Consider the following 23,743-nt stretch of genomic DNA (forward strand, 5'->3'; position numbering starts at 1 on the left):
ACAGCCTTCTTTTCCTGATGCAGGTGATGCGGTTTGTGATACTTATAGTGCAACAAATAAAAGTTTAACTGCTAATCTGTTCATGCAGGCCACATCATCTGCCTCTCGTGCTTCTCTGAGCTTGGATGGCATTGCCTTTGTCATTAATCCAGAGTCCTGGCTTCAGTTTGTGGGATTGGTCAGCGTATTTCTCCTGGAATGTTTTCAGTGAAGGCTATGATCCACGCCTTCTCCACACCAGACCCTAAGTAAACACTTGCCTTTATGTGTGTGTGAGTGTAAATATCATCGAGTGGTCTGTTGATGAAAATCAGCCAGGACCAGGTGTCACCGTGATCACAATGAACGGCTGCTCCCGTGTCAGAGGTGAAACCACATGACTCCGACAGGCTCAGACTAACATCTGGTATACTATTTGTTACAGCAAAGCCTCCGATAACAAGCCCAGTTTATTTGCACTGAATAACTTTAGACTAGTGTAACGGTTGCACTTGTACATGGAGCTGCAACACTTTCCCAGCAACATCTGTTTTTCACAGTCACCATTCTTTATGCTCATTATTTGACCCCACAGCAGGCCATAAAACTTTCAACAGGGGCATCCAGGAAGTGCTCTAATGAAACCCTCACATCACAGAAGGTTTTTTTAAGAGTGTCTTGTTAGTCTGATGCTCACTTATTTGGCTTTAAAAGCAACAAAATGCAAGGAAGATTCAGGCAGATTTTAACTGGGTCACATTACGTTATACAGTAAGATTTTCCATTCCAAGTTTCTAAAAAGAGCATTTCTGGGTGAATTAAAAGCATCCATGTGTCTGAGTTTGTTTCTGTTTCATAGAGCAGAGATGGTCTGTTTCACTGGCTCTGGAAAATTCTCTGTCTCCATGTGCACAGCGCAAACAGCAGGCTTAGTTTTACTGTTTAGTGCTGTCACTTTAAAAAACCTACAACCACCCTACAAAGCCAGCCATGTCCTAAACTACACTTTCCAACTGATGTGGCTTGTTTGATGTTGCAGTGGGCCAGATTGAAATTCATTTTACAAACTCCCCTCACTGTAGAACAAGGCAAAGCCTACTGTGCCGTTTTGTGTAACAGCTTCAGTTGGTTAAACAGATGGTCTGTTGTGACTATCAATACATTTTGTATATTTTTTTTCTGTCCCAGTGTTTCCTCATCCGCTCCTACCCCTGCAGTAAATGCATTCTGCTACATGTTAGTATCTTTGTCTGTGGGTTAAACTGGACATTTGTGGCTAGTTCCATTGCTTCAAACTGCTCCAACCCCACACAACAAACTCTGATTAGTTGTACCCATGTGACTGAAATTAGGTCGATTACAGTGTCAGCCCTGCCTTAAGCACTAGATCGGCCTGTCCTCCTCTCCCGGGTGCATCAGTGTGTGGGATGAACCTTTCTGCTTTTCATGGCACCTGCAGTGAGTTGTGGTTGTTTTATGGCCTGTCACATAACAAAACAAGAGCCCAAACCCTGTCACGTCCATGTGAAATGTGACAGTGTCCAGCGGCCTTTACGTGATGACCTTTCCCATGTGACCTCAGGTCCACTCTCCAAACCCTCCAGAGCCCTCTGAATGACTGGTCTGTACATGCACCCCCCTCCATGCTACACCGTGGGGCAGTCATGCACACTGATTAGATTAGGCAGCATTGGAGCTAATCACCCTCCTCTCTCCTACTATTCTCCATTGCCCTGAACACTCCTTTTCCCTCTGGGGGTACATCTGCCTCCAGCAGCTCTCCAGCCTGATTTTTACTGGGAAACCAGCAGGGTGGGGTCCTCACAATAACAAAGCCCTCACCCTGCACTTTTTCTCCTCTATCATTTGAAGGCTGACTTGAGGCTGTTTGGAACAGTAAAGAGGGGGGCCCAGACCCTCCTGTCGGGTGAAATGAGGAGAAAGAATCTGCGGTGGGTTTTGTTCCTCTGAGGTGAGCTGGGGGTCAGTCTCAAGGGAATGCACAGGCAGACGGACGGTGGGGTTTGCAGCTGCATGGCCTCCAGCACTTTATCTGGTCCCTGAGCAGCTGCAGGCTCATTAAACTCTGCTGATTGTGTTCGTCAGCCACTTCAGTTTATGTCTCTGAGTCGGTGTTGTTTTTCTCCTTGCCATCCATCCTTTCTCCTCACTGGCTAATGTTGTATCAGACATGAACTGGAGTCAGTCTGGGGCTCAGCTTCTCAGCTGTATGCTAATGATGAAAGGTTATGCCCTGCCACAGTAGGAGGTCTGTGTGATAAGGCAGTATCATATGTTCACCTTGGCTTAGGTTATGGAAAAGGCTTTAAGCTGCATGAATGAGAAAAGACTAGACTGAACCTTGTGTTTATGTCACAGTTCGCTCTTCCAGCTGGTTCCCAGATAATATTAGAAAACAAGACTACAAAGAAATGGTGTCTGTGAATTTATTAGATTCAAACAAAGGCTGCAACTAATTATTATTTACTTTATTAATTAATTATCTGTTCGTATAACAGACTCATTCATTGTTACACAAACAGCTTGCTAATTTAAAACATCTGCTTACAGTACCAGAACCAATAAGTTCACAGCTTAAAATGTGATATGTTGTTAAATCCGTACACACATAGAAATCACAAGTGTTTGCATGCAGTTACATGCTGGAATTGTTTCTTAGCTGGGGTACAGCCACGCTAGCTGCTTCCTTTATGCTAAGCTAACCAGCTAATGGTTTTAGCTTCATTGTTAGCAGACAGATATGAGAGTGCTGTCAGTCTTTTCATCTAACTCTTGGCAAGAAAGCAAATGAGTTTTCTTCCCAAATGTTAAACCATTTGTTAAATAAAAAAAAGTCATAATTTAGTGAAAATGTAAAGTTTCCAGAGCCCAGTGTGTTGTTTTTTTCAACAAGCAGTCCAAAACCAAATGCTGTTACATTTACAGCGACATACTGTATGTATATATTCTGGAAGCAGGACATATTTGGCATTTCAAACAACTTGTCAATGAATTCATCATTTCAGCATTAGATCAAAAAGATCATGAAAACTAGAGTGAGCTGTTCAACAGGGGAATTTAATACATTTACATCATGAAAGAAAATCTCTTCACAGGCTATTCTGCTGTCTGTCGTGTTTTCCACTCCACCTCCCACAACATTTCTGAACATTTTTACTGCAGTTTCATTGTTTCATTTTGAGTGCTGCTTCATTTACCTTAAAAAGTCCCTGATTATCCTGGTCACGCTGGTTCAGTAACTTTTACAGTAAGTCTCAGCACAGCTGAGAAAGCCCCCAGCTGGTCTGGGCCCATATTACTCACAACCAAAGATGTGTTTGGGTCTTGGTTTCACCAGCACCATGAAAGCTCAATTTTGGTTTGGACTGGCAGGGTGTCACCCCTCAGTGTCACCACTGCACCCGCTAGCCAGCAGGACCTACAGAAATAACACTGTCTTTCTCTGCATCTTGCCTTAGCAGACAATTTTAATAAAGGCATGTTTGACCTAATCCTGTTCACTGTTCACATTACTAACTGTATCAAAATCAGAATCAGAGCATTCCTCCATAGACAACAAGTAAATAAGTAAACAAGATAAGACTGAGGGAACAAGAAAAGCAGTGTGCGTTACTTTTAAATATAGAAATATATATATGTGCAGTTTTTCAAATAGACATATACAAAGGTATTGTACTGAGGGTTGCTGTTCTGTTATACAGACATGGGTTAAGTGTTCATCAGAGTGACAGCCTGGGGAGGAAACTGTCCTCGTGCCTGGTTGTCTTGGCACACAGTGACCTGTAACTGCGTCCAGAGGGGAGGAGTTCAAACAGATTGTGTCCAGTGTGTGAGGAGTCAGCAGTGATCCTCTCTGCCCTCCTTTTGACCCATGAGGTGTACAGGTCCTCCATGGAGGCCAGGCTGGCACCGATGGTTATTTCTGCAGTCCTGACTGTCCACTGGAGTCTGTTCCTGTCCTGTTTGGTTGCTGAGCCAAACCAGACGGTGATGGATGAGCGGAGAGCAGATTTAATGATTCCTCTGTAGAACTGTATTCACGATAAATAAATACTGTCTAACATTAGCTGGAGTGTAAACTTCCTTAAAAGCAATAAAGTGTTGCTAACATTCGCTCAAGCATCCCTGACCAGTGTAACCTGTAACTCCACAAACCACTGGAACTCAGATAATTAATTAAATGATCCTTGGTGGTAAGCTAGTTAGCCAGAAATGCTAAGTTTAAGAATGAAAGGCTTGTGTAACATTTTGTTAAATTTCTCACTGTATCGCTACACTAATCTTATTTCTGTCACTGAGAAGAGGTCGACCTAATGGTCTGTGCAGTTGTAAATTGATTTGTAGTGTGAGGATGAACAAGGTGCGAGTGACTGCTCAGCTACACCGGTCTGAGATAATGTTACACCACCAATGGGACCACACAGACACACACACCCATTTTTCAGTACACAAATGAGCCTATTAAAACATGTCTTTCCTAGTCAGTCAGCCATTAAGCTGCTATGAAGAGGCTTAATTGAATTTAACCTGAATTAGCCAGGCTAGATTTCCCAGCCGCAGGCTTGTCAACAGATGCATCCTGTTTTATTCGATCTCAGGTATGATCTGCACCAGCAGGGTCCAGTTAAACACACACTGACCCAGTTCCAGGTCCAGCCCAGAGTCCTCCCAATCATAACCTCTGTCCTGTCTAAAGCCAGATAAGCATCTTTGCTGTAAGAGTTCACTGTGGTTGTGAAGTGTCCCTTGCGATGTTTATATCTGTTTATTTACACCCCTGAGTGTTTATATCTTCATGTAGTAGTGGGTGCTGTTGTTTCATTTCCTTTCTGACTCACTCTCTTTGATTGATCTTTGCTTTGACTCATCCATAGTCATTACAAAACATGCATACTTGCTTTGGAAAAGAAGGAGAATGTAGGGAATGGGGCATTTCTTTGTTTGCTGTTGTCATTTGGGGCATCCACAGCTAAGTGGCATTTGTCCTCTGAAGACGGCAGGGATCTCCTGTCCCTCGCTGCATGAAGAGGGAGAGTAAACACAGGCATGAGAAAGGTGAATCATAGAGGGCAATAATAACAGTGGAGGGAGACAGAATGCAGACATAAAGGAAAACAAGTTACAGAGAGAAAGAGAGAAGGAATAGTAGAAAACAAGAGACGGAGAGAAGCAAGATTTTTGTTTTACAGTTGGCTGGAGAGGTCCTGGGTCAGACATCTGCGATCCATCTCCCAGGGGCAGGTATCTGGAGCTGCTTTACACCACATTGTTTAATAGGTACCTCTCACCATCATCTGCTCGTCTGTCTGTCTGTCCTAACATTTTACACTATAGAGTCAGTGTGAGATGTATTTGTATTTGAAAACATCTTTTCTGATCTGTTGTGGCCGTTCAACCACACGGAGATGAAACTCTGGATCACTGAATTTTTGGAAACCATTCTCCAAAGAGGATACATTTGAAAATACCTGGTCTCACCCGTAGTTACCTGTGGAAGGTGGAGCTTCTCAAAAATGACATGGAAATAAACAGGATTTAAAAGCTGTGATTAATGGATTTATAGTCTCAGGGCACTTTACAAAGTCAGGTTTAGACCTTACTATTATTATTACTTTAGATGGCAAATTGAGAAAATGGCAGTTGAGAACCAACCTTTTAAAAACATCTGAGAAGCGTGTGGGCTAAAGAAATGCCTAAATATTACTCTTAAGTGTATCCTCAGCAGGGCTGCTCAGTTCAGACAGTTAATGGTATATAAACACTTCCGTGATCTTATCCTCTTCTCAGGATGGTTAGGTACGTTAAAGAAGCCGTTTTGGGCTTGTTATTGTGCAGAGGCCAGATTCCTGGGAGCCAATGGCCTGTGATACTCAGAGAGAGTTTTTATCACTGCAGGTTCACAGGTTCAGAAGCTACAGACAGAAAAGATATCTTTTAGACAATGCAATTCGGAGGACATGAGCGAAGCTGCAGCACGTGTACAGTCCTGAAAAGGGGGGTAAAGAGTGTGTAAACTCAGGTGAAACCGTCTGTCATCATGTCTGGGAGAGACTTGGCTGGCATCCAATCCAGAGAAACTTTCTTCATGTCGACACTAGACAGCACTTAATACACCTGTCATTTTTCATGAGCCCTCAGTGATGACTTTACCACATGTGAACAAAGAAAACAGAAGACACAAGTTGGTTAAAAGTCATTATTTCTTAAGTCTGCTAAATTTTGAATTCCCCTTTTGTCAATGAATGCAGCTTTTGACACACACATACATCATATGCATGCATGCACACAGACATGCTCAAGCAGAAATTGTGAATGTGTGATTAATCATTAGTGCACTGTGTGTAATCAATGTCTGCCTGGGGGAGTAAAAACCAACATTGTGTTTTAACTTTACAAACCAAGTCCTTTTGTAACAGCCTCGAGCTGCAGTGTGAAGTGTTTTTGTGGAAGTGGAAAGTGGCAATTTGGCAGAATTCCAGCAATGATCTTTGACCAAAAATACATCCGAATTAAAATGTATTGACTGCGTGTTCTGACTCTATAGCTGAAACTCTGCCATTTAGCAGGTACATTCATTGGCCCCATCCCAAAACACTGTTATTGTTAGCATGTCCGGCTAACTTCTGTAGTTTACCAAAGCAGAAGCTGCAGAGGCGCCAGAAACCCAATGGCTTTTCCTGTTCTCTTTGAAAACCTCCTGGCACGGCTTCCAAAGCCTCTCAGTGTTTGCACTGGCTCCTAAAATAACATATGAATGTAACAGCTGAGCAGGAACAGGAAACGCTGATTATTCTCCGGAGTTACACTTGCTTTTATTTATCCTTTTCACGTTTCACCCGTTTTTGTTGTACATTCCATGTGTTTTATATGATACCCTTTTGTTATGAACTGATTTTTGACTAGATTTGACAGTAATGAAAAATATAATTTCTCTTGTTCCATTTACTGAATCCACTGAGCGGTTTCTGTGGTGCTGATGCAGCAGCAGCTTATTAGCTCTATAAAAATGTTCCAGTGACACAGATAAAGCGCACACACACACAGACCGACTGTTGGGTACAGTGAGGAAGTCACTGTTGGTCAAGTCTGTTTTGTATTTTCTGTGCATTCAGCAGCTGTGAGGCCTATTCAGTTCCAGTCTTAGTATGTGTTGTGCTTCTGAGAAAATCAGTTTTTGTGCATGATCTTTGTCTCTGTTTGCAAGGCTTCAGTTCTGTTTAAATACCATACTTGCTCACTGACTCCTTCTGTGCAGTTGAATGCTTTGCAATGCTGCACGGTGATTACTGTTAGCTGGGTGGATAAGGCAGCTTCCTCACACTAGATGTTTTAGCCTGAGGGATGTTCTTTTAATGAGGATGCTTTCTGCTCCGCCTCTCACGCCTCTCATTACTGCCCAGAGAGACAGAGAATTAACATTTAACCAGATGCAAATGGGAATGCTAGATGTGTCTGATTTGTCTTGACATTTTTGGATAATTAGTTTACATTTATTTATATGCTGAGAGTCCAATTCCAATTCCGCTAACACTTTAATATTTCTTCTCTAAATGTGAAGCTACAGCTAAGAGGTTAGCTTAGCTTAGCATAAGGACTGAGGAAATGCTGAAGGAAAGACAAAGTAGGGCTGCAACAAACTAATGATATTTTTCTTTATCGAATAATTTGCCAGACCATTTCTCAGTTAATTGATTCAACATTTAGTATTAAAAACAGTAAAAAGAAAAAAACCAAGTGAAGAAATGAAAAAGTTTACATTTTTGGTTGAAACATGATGCAAACAATTAATAGTTTATTAAAAATATTTGGTGATTCTGTTTTTTGACTCACTAATCAGCCAAACAAATTTTTGCAGTTCTAGGCCAAAGGTAAAAATAAAATCCACCTACCGACATCTCTAAAGCTAACACAGTAACCCATTACATCTTGCTTGTATAAATCCCTTCAGAAACTGAAAGTATGGGGTAAGACAGCTGTTCTACGTCATATGAAGGAACCAGAAGCAAGTCAGTGCACAAAACCCGTAACCTTCAAACAGAGCCAGGCAGCTGTTTCCACTCGTCTCTACTCTTTATGTTAAGCTAAGATAATCATCTTATACCTTCATATTTAGCAGCCAGATGTGACAAAGCAAGAAATCAAGTAAGTCTAGTTCCTGAACTATTCATTTAAATCTTAACACACCACACACTTCCCTTCCATCCAGCTACCAAAGCCCTTAAATATTATAAGAAAGACCCTTTTGTGGTGAACCAGGCTGTAAGGAATAATCCTCCAGTACAGACACCCCCCAAGTCCCCTCATAACAGCTGTGAAAGGGCTGAGCCCCAAACGCCGGCATCCAGCACTGCCTTAAGTAAGAGGCAGTCCCAACTTTAATGCATAGGGCGTTTCATGATCACTTTAAAGAACCAAAATAGCAGCTGGATTATAATCTCTTCAGATGTGGAAATGTCTGTATCCACATCTGTAATTGGAAAAAGCCTCCTGAGCGTTTACACTGCTGAGGTTTACCTAAGGACAAATGAGAAGCACGAGTCTGCTGACAGTTACTCTAGTACTGCTGGTGGGTTTTCATAGCATTTAGCTGAAAATTAATCCTTTACCAGACCTTTTCAGGAGGTTTGTTTGGTGTGGACTGATGAAATATTAGTTATAAATGTGCTGCTTTTATTTCACTCTGTTTCATTGCTGAACCACAGAGATTCGTCAATCCTGCCCTCACTCATTTTTGCTTCAACTGCCACTACAGCTACAGGAGCTGTAGAAGCTAAACTAAAAACAACACATGGAAGGAATAATAATATTACTTTACCATTAAGCAAATAGCAGTTAATTAGATCACAGAGGTTTCTGCATGTAAGGTGAACTTAACGTTACCTGAAGGTGAAAAGGTTGCCATTTGATGTACTGCAGTTTTCTATGGCATTGGCTTATTGTTAGAAAATATATTTTAATCGATACTTGAAGTAAAAAATTTGCTTCCTGACTAATTAATATTAGCCGGTTTAATGATCCTTGTGGTAAATGCTGCTGTTGAGTCCACAGTCATATGTAGCTCCTTCGCAATCTCACATCATTCATCCATCTACACAAAACTCCACCTTTCTTCCTGCTTTTAAAGAAATGCCGTCTACGTTTTGTGACTGGCTGCCAGTTATCATCAGTTGATCTGGTCCTTTTAGCCCTCGTTAGTGGTTTTGGCACCGATAAAGAAACGTTTTACAGTCCTGTTAATGTGGTGACTGTTGATGTCAGATTATTGACCTGGCTGTTAACGGAGCTGAGTGCTGCTCTCTCTGGAGCTTGGCTGAGTCAAAGGTCGAAGAGTCAGCCATTAGTTAATTATCTGCAGCCTGATGTATGTATGCCTTTAGTTTGGATAGGGCAGAGTAACCTGAATCTGCTGCTGACAGCAGACGTGCGATGGCTGTCTGTGTGCCTATTGAGCTTTTATTGATTAGTTTCATAGGAATGATTGGCTTTTTTACACATGGATTAGTTGCTACTGTGATGTTGGTGCTCCTGCTTATTGCAAGTGTTAACACAGGTTTTGTAGTGGAGGCTGAAAAAAGGTTGTCTTCACTAATGCCAGAAGATTAAAGCAGCAATAATTGATTTTGGGCCATTTGGGGGCAAGCTGTAAACAGAACAATGGCACATAGTTTATGAAGTTGCTGTGGCAAATAGGTTACACAGCAACATTTTTATTTGGAGTCATGTTTTTGGTCTCCACCACCTCCTGAAGGAAATGTCTGCCTCTTTAGCTGTTACTGAATATGCACCACTGTGTTCACCAGGTCGCCAACCAGCTGTCCATCAGCAGCTTACAGTAGATCTATCAAAACATGAGGAGAGTGGAGATAATGAACCCCAACAGTGACATTGTGGGCCATAAAACCAAACCAAAGAGCTGAAAGATGCTAAAATGCTCTGTAGAGCTGAGGAAAACTGCAAAATGATGTCTCTGTGACTCTTTCACATTAAACCTGACTGTAAGTTGAGCCATTGCTGATATAAAAATATTGATGTGAGCAGCTTTCGTCTTCAGAGGAAAAGAGCAAATACCACATATTTAATGAATGCAGCAGCTGTTTATACTGTCATACTGTAGCAACATTTAATCATGAGATGACTGGTTGTGGTTTTACATATGCTGCATGTAAAACATTAAGCTCAAGTTAAAGTTATTAACCATTTGATTTCAATGTAAAAGTGTACACTTTTCACACATGACTTAGTGTTTCTCCCTCTTATTGCTTGGTTAATAACATGCACTCACACTGTGTTTTGTTGCGCTGAACATTATGCAACTTTGCCGCAGGGAGCCATATCATGTCAGACGCAGACATCAGCGTCTCTCTTTTTCCTCCTTTTTCATGAGCATGTGAAACAGTTTAAAGGTTTTCTCCAGGTGCAGTTGCTCCCCAGTCTCAGGTTTAGATGGAAAGTATGAATGAGTAAAGAGAAGATGCTCATTTTTGTTGGGGAGCCAACCGTGACTGAACTATGGTCGCTCCCTGGAGATGGTAAGGTTTTGTGATTTGGACTCATCATTGCTTTGCTTCTGCAGGTTGCGGACAGTGAGGTTAGGCTCTCACCATCTGGATCTAACTGAAGACGTTTGTCTCTGCGTTCGCCACAAGGTCCCACACAAGAGCTCGGTGTTTTCACGTCTATGTCGGTGTTGAGCGAAGTAAATTTGTCCTTAAATTTCTTCCATATTATTGTCCACTAACATGTGACTTCAGTGTAGAGATTTTCCTCAGGAGATGTGTGTGACTCTGGAGTTGTGCAGAACAACAAAACCAACAGAAACATGGTTTCCTGCGTTTCTTGTTATAATGTTACTGGGGTTCCTGGCACCTGTCTGATGCTAGTGGCAATACAAGTTGTTCCCATGGCCCTTATTGTTCCAGGCAGGTCCTTTTAAACGTCCTGTCGGCTTCTTACTATGAGCAGTAGATTCTTACATGGACACAAAGTCCAGAAGTGACAGCTGGTTTAAACTTATTACAAACTCTGTTTTTTAATTAGGCGTCAATATTTATTATTAAAGAGAAATACTAAAGTCTTGAAACCAGGTTTTCAGGGACTTAAAAATCAATGTCTTTTGTTTGTTGTTGTTCCTTGAGGCGACATTGTTAAAACCTGCTGCCTACATTAGCCACAATGCAACTCGACTGCCAACAGTTTGGTCCGTGAAAGTGTTGAGATGAATACAATGGCGCCACGGCCTTGTTACTTATTTACCCCAGTAGCCACTCGCAGAACTGTAATTAAAAAAAGCCCACATGCAACCCACAACTAATGTCCCAATAGACCTGCATTATAAAGAGACTGTTGCAAGGCAGACGGTGAAGCCAACCTGCAAGGCTAAAGACTTTTGTCCCAGGTAATTTTCATTTAAGTGGGTGGGTGCAGTATTAAGTAGTTTTCTTTCCTTACAGCGTCACCTGTCTGTATGTAGTAATACTCCCCAGGACCTTGATATGTAAAGCCGGTTGAGTTCCTGTACTGCTGCCTCTGATACAGCTTCTTCAGTAGATTCAGGTTCATTGTGTATTTTCATTGTCTGCAACTCTCAGTCTTGACTCTTTAATATATTTATCTAGATGAAGAAGGAAGTTGGGGGAGGCATGTTTTTCCAATATGGGGGAAAACAATGGCGTGCATGATATGGAGCAGAGACCACCTGTGAAGGTCGTTTCAAAGTGGAAAGCCCCTGCTAAGATAATAAACAGATTAACTGTCTTTGTGCTCCTATAATAAACAGGGTGCTGTCATGTCAGCGGCCCGCTTCCTGTTATCTCATCCTTGTTTTCGACTGGACCTCCTGTTTCTTCATGCTCTTTACCAGATACAACGGTGAGAATAGGCTGAGGGTTCATCTTTCAATTAAATGGGTTCAAAAGCTCTTATCTCTTATCAAAGATTTATGTTTTTGTTTTATATCTGTATCCAATGTCTCTAATTTATTCTGAAAATACAAGAGTTTTCATATATCCTGCCATGTCAGATCTTATTCAGACAGATTTTTCCTGTTGTGACTGCAGGATACAGTCCACGTCTGCAGGTCAACAGGTTTTTATAAGGGTTATATAACAAGACTCTTCAAAACTCATCTCTTTGTCTGCAAGTCAAAACACTTACACATCTCATTTTCCTCCCCCAAAACCAGCCACACAATAGCAACACGCTTCATCACTTTTCTGCTTCCCACCTCTCCTTTTCTCTCAACTTCTCCCCTTGTTTATCGCCACCTTCACCTCCTGCACATGCCATTAATGGGTTTTGCCAAGAGCCTGCGAACCGGGATGGTATCACTTGATACTTTTATTATGCAAAGCTCAAGAGAGAGCGAGAGGGTCTGGTGCCAGCGTTCCTCAGCGTTGCTTATGTTTGATTTTGAACAGAGTATTGGATTAAGCTTGCAGTGCCCACAACAGCTACAGCTCTGCCCTCAGGGGCATCTGGACGAAGCAGCCAGCAAGGTCTCAGCTTGCAGGGGAGCTGGTGTTGTTTTGTGCTACAGTGGGAAACTCAGTTGGGGGCAGCAGGTCAGAGCCATGGGGGAGTTTGGATTAAACTGCACTCATCGCCAGCAGTAAGCATGATGAGAACAATGCTTTCAGGCCTCCAGTGAAGGGGGCCAAATACCATCCACCCAGATCAGCAGAAGGGCCTAGAAAACCGAAGCATGAGACGACGTTCAGCCTGAGGGAGCGAAACTTTGCAACTCAGCTGGAAACAGAGCCAATGCGTTGGGGCTCCTCAGGGCTCGGCCGTATCATCAGCAGGCAGAGGGAAGAGGTGTGACGCGTTGGGGCTCCTCAGGTCTCAGCCGTCCATCAGCAGGCAGAGGGAAGAGGTGTGAAGGACGCTGCCTCTGATTTCTTAAAGCGATGTGACTATTTTTCATTATTTCTAACCATGTTCCAAAGATGAGCGTAGGATTTTAGGTGGACTTTTTTTCTAATAACTTACTATCAGCTTGTATGTTCCAAAGATGAGTGCAGGATTTTAGGTGGACCTTTTTTCTAATAACTTACTATCAGCTTGCACAAACTTTCCCTGAGAATTCCAACGTCACCTTTATTCCTGTCAACGTCATTATCATCGTGTGACAATGCTGTTGATGTCAGTTCCCAAACAGCAACTTAATAGAAACTTCAAAACAAATGGTCACATTGTGGCTCATCACCCATGGAGTTGTGCTGCTATCATAGCTAAATGTCATTTACCACATATTTTTGTTAGGCTAGTATAATGAAAACAAATGTACTGTTTTGGTTAAACATGGAGTTCAGTTTGTAGGGTCATGCAACGACTGGTTTTTCTGTTTTGGTTTCCAGACAGCAAACAGTAGTGATTGTCGCTCCGGTGTGATGGATGTTATCTCTGTTTTGTTGTTGTTCCTCAGCCTCTTTAATCCTCAGCTCACACAGCACGAGCTGATCTCTAACGGCTCAGAGATGGCATACAGATGCAGTCACACCAAGGATGACCAAAAACCTCTTTTGTGGCAAACAAAACAGACCAGTCTTTTCAGAAGTTAATTATCCAGTGACCCTCCCGGTCCGGTTGGCCACCCACTTCGAGGCCAGACTGTGATATGTCAGATGGTCTTTGCTTTCCATCACCTTCTTAGGCCTCATGGTGTGGGCTCGCCAGGCAAGGGGTATTACAGTCAGTATGAGATTATGAGAGATTGTTGACCTCTGCCTTCGTCCCCAGAGGCACAGCTGAAGAATTACCCCGTCCGTCCTGCCGGAGTAAGTCCTGCTCCACCTCACCACTCAAAGCAGACTGACATGCAGTCGGTCAGACTGTATAAACAGATGTTTCCGTAGAGAAACGGTTGGCCACTCGCACTGAGATCAAATAGAGCGCTGCATGTTTTGTGTGCCCAGGTCCACATGTCTTCATGTGTATCACATGTTTGGACTAAAAAGACTCCTGGGATGGGTGAAGTAGTTTTCTTTTCCCCCTCATTCTTCTTGTTTCTCCACAGTTTCTTTTCAGTCAGAGCTGTTAAAAGCAGCCGACACGTTCACTCCGCCTTCGCCTCTGGCAGGTGAACTCTCTGCTGACCAGAAGCTGTGGGATCCAGTCAGCACTCAGGTCTTTACACCATTATTCCTTTTCCCTTTTGTTCTCTTTCCCACACTCCTGTCTCACTCAGTGCTGGGATTTCCTCACCTTCAGCACATCTGTGCGTTTATGCTTCAGTGGTGTTCCTGAGAAAGTTCATAAATTAGATAATATGCCACAGAGGTAACACTCCCAAACTACAATATGGTGAACTACAACCACCTTTGTCAAGATTATAATGAATTAAAATGATGCAGGAGACATTTATTTCTCTTAACCTCAGCTGTCATACTGAATAAATGCATCTGTGTCATATATATGAATTGGATGTTGTCAGTGAAGACATTCTATGTAGCTTAGCACTGGAATGCTCCTTTTCCAGCAAAGAACTAGATTTGCTGAAAGAGCATTTCTTTTAAAAGCATGGTATGTGACCAAACTGTGGCTTGGAGTATTGAAAACTGGCTCTGGATCTGTGGTCGGCTTTGTACTTTCCTTGTCTTATTGTTTGATCAGAAAGTTCCTGATTTACTTCATAATTTGACCAATTTAGACTTGTTGCTATGCTGCTACTTGGGAACTCTTGTTAAATAAAGGAAGGATTTTATAGAAAAGACATGTTAACAGTTTGATTCTGTAACAAAACTCAGGCATTGTATTGGTACAAGAAGTGAAGTATTTCAAACAACAGCCAGGCGGCCATGGTGCTCGGTAGATCATCCTCTGTGTGTGCATGTTAAACATCTGTCTCCATGGGCCTGTGGACGAGCCTTGCAACCTTTGAGCCGTGGCCTGTCAAGCTGTTCCCTCTGTGGCATTCAAACTGGGCTCAGATGTCTCTGATTGCACAGAGGAGCAAATGTAGAACAGCAAAGACTCCTCAAAACCCATCTGTCACTTCAGAGCTGCTCTAACACTGCTTGATACTGAGCTTTTTTTGGTGTGGGGAAAAATGCTTGACATATTTGAAGGTACAGTGGGTGGGGGGGTATACTGCTTACATCCGTAGGCCCCCGTTAGATATTAGAAGCTCTCTTTTAGACATTTATTTTGCAGTTGAGTAGGTGTGTAAGAAATATTGATACCCTTGAGTATTGTGATATTATATTTTGTGATACCGTGTCAGTTCTCAAACATTTTTAATTAATAGTTCACATGCGAAGTAGTGCTGTGTTGTTACTGCGACTGTGACAAATGCGAATGCAGATCCCTGTTCTGATTGCATAAAAAAGTAAACTTTTTGCATATGGTGGTGTTTCGTATTTTATGACAGTTTTACTAAAATTAGATTTTTTATAAATTGCTATATATTGCCTTGTTTAGAATATCGCAGTATATTGAATCGTAACCCCTGTATCGTGATACGAACTGTGCCACCAGATTCATACCGATACGCAGCCCTACACACGAGTGTTTTCTAGTAATCTGCATCTGATTTCTTCACACAGTGAGCTCTCTTTTTTATTTTCCTGGAACTGCAAACTGTCATTGTTACATGTTCCATCCATCTGTCTGTTGATCCCACCTCTTTCCATATGTTTCTCCTGCGTTGCCGTCTCTTTCTACAGGTGTGTTTACAGTGTGAACCCTGCGTAGCCTCTTCGGGGAGGCTGGACAGTTGAGTGACGCAACACGTGCAGGCGCAGCTTCAATTGAAAACACATGCAGATAAAAACCTCCTGAGATAGCTGAGGCACATCCGGGAGTAGACATGAGCCAAAATAAAGCATTTGGTTTCTGTAGTATAAAATCAGTTCCTTCCTGCTTTATCAGACTGGGATTCTGACACCTGAATATCCAGGTCACAGGTGGACACGCTCACAAACTTTGTTCTTTGCGCTGTTGTCATGTTCATAGTTTTACATGCTAAGTGTATAAAACCTGTTGTTTACAGAGCATGTTTCCTCCCCCCGACATCTTCTTTCTAGTTTAACTTCACAATCTGTAACCTGTAAATGAAGATGATCTCTCTTTGTATACACTGTGATATACTGTAGATCAGCTGTGCTGGAAACGTTCTCTGCCCGCTTCAAGTATTGCCAGAAGCTAATTATACAAATTAGTTTTGACAATTGTTTAATCATTTGAGTCATTTTTTAAAGCAAAAATCCCAAAGATCTGCTCATTCCAGCTCCTAGACTTACTGCTTTTCTCTGTTTTATGTTATTGTAAATTGGATGTTTTTTGGTTTTGGACTGTTGGTCGGACAAAACGACGTTTGAAGACATTATTACACCCTATATAGTATTAACAAGGTCTTAAATTTAACTTGGTGAACCCTGCAGAAACCTGCAGAAAATGAGATGACTGTTTTTTATCTACTTTTGACTCAGTTAATCAAAACAGATTGTTAGTTGCACTTAGGGTGAGAGGTTGACCCATCTTCAGTGCCTGACTCTTTCTTAGTTTTCCCTATGTTTATCCATAATCTTAAATATTTTGTAACCTAGTTTATATATTTTCATGTTCTATTTTTAGGTGCGTTTTGGCTAACATTGGTGCATTCATGTGCATTGTCCCTGTTAAATAAACTAAGAAAACAACAGGAGATCACGCTGAGGCCACTCCATTAAATCCCTTCATCCACATCATAGCTAAAGTGACGGTTGGATTTCTTTTTGATGACTGTCTGACACGGGGAGATGAATGAGCAGCCGTCCGCGACCGGACTCTGCTGAGAGCCCTGTCGAATCTGTGTGAATGATGCTTCAGCCTGGCATGTGTCCGCTGGGTACGTGTGTGTGTGGATGTGCTGCTGTGATTGAGGATCTCGTCTCCCCTCCGGTCTTTGATGTGAACGTCTGTGCCGAGGCTGCCAGGAGAAACCTCCTGAACATCTTCACTCCGGCTTTACTTTAGTGTGAAGGATGATACACGGTCAGTCAGTCTGATCTCTACCTCCAGATTACAAATATGGTATGTGACATGTAAGAACTGTGTCCGCTCACGGTGCGGTTGGCATCTGATGGGGCCGATTATCTCCTCACACACTCGACCATTATACACATTTGTATATGCTGAAAGTAACAAGGCAATACAGTATGTGTGTAGATTTCCTGAAGTGACTGTTTTCAGATGTTTTTGTACAACCCATTGTTTCAGCTCTATGGCTTCATGTATTATTTATATTTTCATGTGCACCTGTCGTCATACAGTCTGTCTGCCTAAATGTTTTTTTTTTTTTTGGATACATTTAGTGACTTGGAGTCAGTGTACAGGGCTTATTGAACAGTCAGTTCTGTTTTGTTAGTTGAAAATTGGCATTTCTGTAATATTTGAGACAGTTTAGGGAGAGTGTGTGGCTTTAAAATGGCCATTCACAGCCACAGGGTGAAGATGAGTCACAAAGCCTTTATTGGAATTGGGTCAAAGGGGAGGTTTTATTTCATTAGGGTGTACACATCTTTGTTGAAAGGCTCTATTTTTGGATTTTACTTCCATTCGGGCTGATAAGAAGGGCCTCTTTCTCTGGCTTTCTTGCTGCGTTCGAGTGCCTGACTGACCTATCGGCTCCTCTTCCTGTTTGAGTCGGCCTCTTTTCCGTCTTCATATGGAACTAATTTGTGAGTGAACACACAAGTCAAACAAACGCAGTAGCTAACTGCGGTACTGGCTGAATGGACCCAGGTCTCTGAGTCTCTCTGCTCCCATCATCCATAAAGTAATCCGGTTCTCAGACAGTGAACCGTCTGCTTTATCAGTCAGTTAACTAGGCGTCCAGGCAGTTACCGGATCCACCGCTCAGATGTTTGTTGATTGAAACACAAGGAAGCCAGATGATCTGTGTGAGTTGTGATTCGTATATTGGTTGGTAGTGGAAACAACCACACAAACTTTGTTGAACTAACTTTAAGTAGACTTGTGAGCTCACTTCCAGTCTACCCTCAGGTCATATTACACCTTGTAAGTAAACTAGTAGTCCATTTGTACGTTCACCTACAAATACACACAAGCCGTGTACTTTTGTTTTCTTTAATCACACTTAAAGCACAAAATACTGTAATGTTAAATTAGCATTGTAAAACACTAAGTGCACTGTATGTTCAAAATAACACAGTGTACTAGCATATGCACATTAATTCTGAGTATACTGTAAATACAAACACTTCAAATTCACACTAGTATTATACACAAAATAATACTGCAGTATTGCTTTGTGTTGCAAGTTTGCTTTAAGTTTACTTGAGAACAAATGAACAAAATAAAGTAGTTCTGTAGCATAAAGACAGAGTACAGTATATACACATATATAAACTTAATAATGGGCCAGTTTTCACCCCATACATGCCGATTTTTGCACATACATTAGTTCATGAATATGACTCGACATGTTTGTGTTACTTATAATTGTTAGCTCATTCTTGCTAAACTGCTAGTTTCGTAACCAAACTGCTAAAATGCACAGCTTATTCTTCTTCTAGTGTTTTTGGCATTTAGCAAACTGCTTCAGGTGCTTTGCCACTTCCCTCTGCACATGCGGACGTCTGACCCTGATTTTCATGTAGCTTGTGAAAACAGACTGTAATTAGATTTGTGATTTGGCCAATGGTGTAGCATACACAGTCATTTCAGAAAGTTTTTTCCCACTTCATTGTATTGTAGATTCAATTTTAAATGAATAAAACTGCACTTTTTGCAGTTCATCATTTTACACACAATAAGCCATACTGACAAAGTGAAAATAGGTTGGCTACTGTAAGTGTAAAAGTCATCAGGATTTTATTTAGACGTGATCCTTGAAATGAGAAGCATCCCATTAGCATACCATTAGCTTATCCAAAATATATGACCACAGCTATAATTATTCACAGAAGTGTACTTAATGGTGTATACTTCAGGTTTACATTGTAGTAAGGAAAATGGAAATGCAGTTCTCATTCAGGCTGATAATAGATGTTAGCTTTGGCTGATTGAAAGGTTGAAGAGAGCAACGAAAACAGAGCGAGAAGGTGCGAGAAACTGAGACAGGCAGAGAAAGAGGAGAGAAACCCTGTGCAGCTCCCTCTCTTGTTATTTTAACCCAGATTCAGCACTGAAATATGGCCACCATGTGGACCCTCTCAAGAAGTGTGGCTCCAATGCCGGCCTGGCCAATCAGAGGCGACTGTGGTGGTGCAGGAGGAGGGATGTGGGGAGGGTCTGGGAGTCACAGTCTGAGAGAGGCATTAAAGTGTGAGAGCAGATGAGGAGAGTCAGGGCAGAGAAGCCGTATCTCCAGGAGAGCTGGACGATCCACGGACTGATGGAGACAGGTTGGATTATTGTCTTATTTTTCTTCTCCTGCATTAATTCCCTGTTTAGCCCACTGAGGTGGCTCCCTGGGGAACACTTTATGAACTGTCTGGCTGATGGTACTGGGTTATAAATAATATGTTTTAGGTCTGAATCACAAGCTTGCTGTACCACAGCAGAGCTCCTCAGGATGCTGAGCAGATGTGTAGAAGTGTTTGGAAAGACTGGCTCCTGCTGTGGAAAACCTGACTGTGGGCCCCTTTGGTATTAACTCTGCAATTTTCCTTAAATAATGACAAAGCCCAGATTTATTCTGTCCTCTGATGCCAACTCAGCAGCTATGAAAGAACTGATAGATGATAGACCGATGCTGTGCTTTTGTTGTAGATGACTGATTTGCATGCTCATAACCGACTTGATGATTGTAACTGTAGATTTTAATCCTAATCTTGGAGCCGTTATTAGGAGAGGAAGTGTGACTGGACTAGTGTTTGAGGTTCTCCGTGACCAGTCGTCTCCTGCAGGCGCTTCTCTTTCAAGCAGATCCCCATGGATTATAAGCACTCGCTTTGTTTTGAAATTGTTTTGATGTGAGGTCAAAGAAGGGAAGAGGAGTGCAGGTGGGACATGCAGGGTGTTTAACAGATGGTTGTAGCTGAGGTGTAGATGCTACATAAGAATTTAGTTCCCTCTCTGTGTTGTCTCAGCATGTCAGCCTCCCATTTCTAAACAAACACTCTCCATGGTGATGTGTTACTCTGTCTGGCATGTCGATAGATGTGTAAATTGTTTCCTGTCTGTAGTAGTGTGGAACGGCATTTCCTGTCGTTTTGTTGCAGTGATAAGAGAAAAGCTGAATGGACAGGAGTTAACTTTTAGCCACTACAGCAGCACAAAAATAGAGATGGACATGCATGTGAGAATTTTACCTGGCACTTTGGTTTTCCCTGGACCAGCGTCACCTTGAGGTTTCTACATCTATTTAATTGACTGCCATTACATTTAGATGAACTGTAATAATAATGTTATGATCTCTTTGCTTGTCTTCTAGCCTGTGTAATGTAGACCTTGATGACTCAGACTTGGGTTACAGGGACTCGACTTGGATTATTCTTTGTTGACTTGGACTCGATTCAGACTGCAACACTGGGGCTCACCTCAGATTCAGGCTTAGTGCCTCGATTACAACACTGAATCCCGTCAGCCTCAGCTGCAATTTGTCTAGTCCCAGTTTTGTTAACAAGTTGGGTTAGGGTCAAACCACCACTACGTCACCCTCACAGAACAGCTAGCATGGATGAAGACCCAGTTATTAGAACGTGAATGTGTGGTAATAAAGGCAACATTTAGTGGTGTTACTCTATGACCCCTCGGGCAACTTTTACAGACCACTGGTCATTTGTTAATCCTGGATTTCATTTTGACCTTTTCCTTTAGTAAAGACAGCAGGAAAACTGAGGCCCAACCGTGGAGAATGAGCCACTGGCTCATACTTTTGGGGAGCATGTGTCAGATGGCAGGGAGTCTTGTAAGTCTGTGCATGCATGGGGATTAGTTTTGGGGGTCAGCGAGGTGGTGGCGGGTGCAGTCCGAGGGCAGTAAGTGCTTCTCTGTGTGTAAACTGAACCTCAAATAATCCTCAGTCTCCTCCCTCCCCGGGTTACTCAGGGAGCATAAAATGCATCATAAATCCGCCTCCAGCTTCACATGTGTAGACTTCTATGCTTCATTCTATCTTGGGAAGCGTCTGTTGATGATAAGCGCTGAAATCCCTTTGTCTGGGAACAGTGAGCAGACATCTGGGACTATATTGAGACAAATACCAGGTACATTAATAGAACCAGACCTGCCCAGGCTTGTTTGGATCTACTTAGCCATATTCAAGGTGGCCTCAGATAATTTGATTCCCACTAGCAGGTACTGTTTAACCAACTGGTGCATGGTGCTAAAGTACTGCAGTTAAGTGAGGTCAAAGGTTAAGTGTCCAGGTCTTCCAGAGTGTGTCCATAGCTCCGATTTCTCCCCAGGCACTTTGAATTGTTTCAGCTCCAAAGTGTTTCCAACGATACTCCTGTCAGTGAGGAGTTAGCCTTTGCAACTGGTCAGCAAATGTTTGACCTTAAAACCTACCCACATCTCATACCTGAAAATCATTTGTCTTAAATCCTAATGTCAGATATCAGTCGTGTCAGCTGTCTGTGCAAAGGTCCCATGAGTGAATGACTGTGCCTGCATCTGTTCCTGCATCTGTTGATGCTTGTGATTCAGAAAATTTGGTCCATATCCACAGAGGCGGCTGTCTGCGCCTGTTCTGATCTCATCAGTTTTACAAAGTACAAACATGTCTCTACATCAGCTCGCACATATACACAAAGTCAAACGCACACACTACCCTGCAAGAGACCACAGCTTTATCTACTGGAAAAGGAGAGGGGAGGAAGAAACAAAACTGCTGTTGGTATCAACAGGATGACGAAGATTAAAGTTTGTTACTCACACACACTCACAGTCTGACTGGGTTGTGACCACAAGGGGACAACCATGCCTCCCTGTAAAGCCACGCCACGGGCTCACTGATGGAAACCTGACAGTGTGGGTGGGACACGTGTCAGTAGCGGCCCCCAACTCCCTCTGCTGCTTGGAAAATGACCAGAGAAACCAGGGCTGAAGAAAAGAAACAACTGTCAGCTTTGGGCCTGAGCTGAATTTATACCATGAGCACAGAGGCTCACATTAGTGCCTTTTAATCTTCTTTGGAAGAGCCTTCTTTGCCAGCTTCTGCATTTTATTGTATGTCTTGCTTAAAAACTTCCTAACCTACAGAGACTTCATGTTTGTCTGATCTTTCGATCCTTAGGGTCTCAGATGAGCAGGGTTTACAAATGACTCTTTGTGTTGTCAGTGATTAGCTAGCTGCACTTGAGTAAATGTGCCTAATTATTTTCCATCACTTGATATTGTTGTAATCCAGATGTGTACTGTGACAGATGTGGCTGTGTTGTGCGTTTATGTGTCAGCTATAGAGCTCAGTGAAAGATGTGGTTCTCTCTATGAACTCGGACTTTCTGCTGCTTCCTCACTGTAGTGTCACCCACTCAGCAGTGCAGCAGGGTTAGTGTGACCGGGGTTATTGGTGGTCATGTGACGGCTGCTGTATTATCAACCGTTGCTGACCCCAGGTCAGCAACGTGGGTGGCTTGATGAGCGGCTTCAAGCTTGTTTTTCTCTGACTGCTTCCGCTTCTCATTTTGCTGTTTCCATGCCTGTTTTTCCCTGGTACCTCCACACACACACACACACACACACACACACACACACAGAGGCAGAGGTGTTTCTTTTAATTTTGACAACCTCAGTCATGAAGATCCACTGGGAGCAGAGAGCGCTACGAGCTCCCTGATCACAAATGCTTAAACATAAACTCAATGAGAAGAGAAGAAGGCCACTTGAACAAACAGGTCACTACACAGCTCACTAGACCCCCTCCTACATCTCTAAGGAGCCTCCCTTCCTCGTCTCCCTGCTTCTGATCCACATTTTCCTCAGTTTCCACATTTGACGGGAGAAACAGAAGAGCTGCACTTCCTCAGAACTAAAATTACCGATCATCTTAGAACTTTTTATATACATGCAATTACATTTTATACATACAATTATATTACTCACCCTGTGTCCTCCCTGTTTTATCTCTTAGGTGTGTCTGATGTGACGCCAGCTGGCTGGCTCAGGGGACACGACTCCAATACGATGTAGACACCAAATACCAGACAGAATAAGAGTCTGAGCTTGAGGAGGAAGAACAACAGCTGTGCCGAAACAGCACCGGCAGAAGACGAAGTAAAAGAAGCAGAGGGAGAACAGGGAAGCAGCGGTCTGTGAATCATTGACAGGATTGTTTTGTGTACAGCAACGTCACCTACGTGTTCCTGTGAAGGGTTCACTCACTCTGACTCACATCTCTGCTGGAAAAGGTTTACAAGCTCAGCTCTCACTCTGGTGAACGCCTCCAACCCACAGCACAGCTTCTCACCGCTCAGCAGCACTGAGATCTGAACAGGGAGACTCCAGCCGCCGCCAGCATGTGCCATGTCATTGTCACCTGCCGCTCCATGCTGTGGACTCTGCTCAGTATTGTGGCAGCGTTCGGAGAACTCATCGCCTTCATGAGCACTGACTGGCTGGTAGGGTTCCCCCGCACACCCGATGCCGTCTTCGGCCTCTATGGGGCCACCACAGCCGGAGAGGCCTACAGACCCACTTTAGGCATCTATGGCCGCTGTATAAAGCTGCCCCACATGCAGCGTGGAATACTGTGCGGACCGTACGCGGTACACTTTGGGGAGATTGCCAGCGGGTTCTGGCAGGCTACTTCTATCTTTCTGGCAGCAGGGATCCTGCTGCTGTGTGGTGGGGCGTT

General features: G+C 42.8%; 1 protein-coding gene across 2 annotated transcripts in view; it reads left to right on the forward strand.

The window, feature by feature from the left end:
- lhfpl2a (LHFPL tetraspan subfamily member 2a) overlaps positions 1-23,743 on the forward strand; it is a 33,886-nt gene that overhangs the window by 2,948 nt on the left and 7,195 nt on the right. Inside the window, exons 1-2 of one of the 2 annotated variants that reach the window (XM_020588337.1) lie at positions 19,279-19,346; positions 23,021-23,743. The exon at positions 23,021-23,743 is cut by the window's right edge and continues 143 nt beyond it. In XM_020588337.1, coding sequence (XP_020443993.1) covers positions 23,406-23,743 — 338 coding nt within the window. In that variant the 5' untranslated portion in view covers positions 19,279-19,346; positions 23,021-23,405. Of the gene's footprint in view, positions 1-19,278; positions 19,347-23,020 lie in introns of those variants that run through there. The other variant, XM_020588336.1, reaches the window with a different exon arrangement.

The sequence above is a fragment of the Monopterus albus genome, unplaced genomic scaffold (genome assembly GCF_001952655.1).
Source record: "Monopterus albus unplaced genomic scaffold, M_albus_1.0 scaffold530.1, whole genome shotgun sequence".
Classification (NCBI taxonomy): Eukaryota; Metazoa; Chordata; class Actinopteri; order Synbranchiformes; family Synbranchidae; genus Monopterus; species Monopterus albus.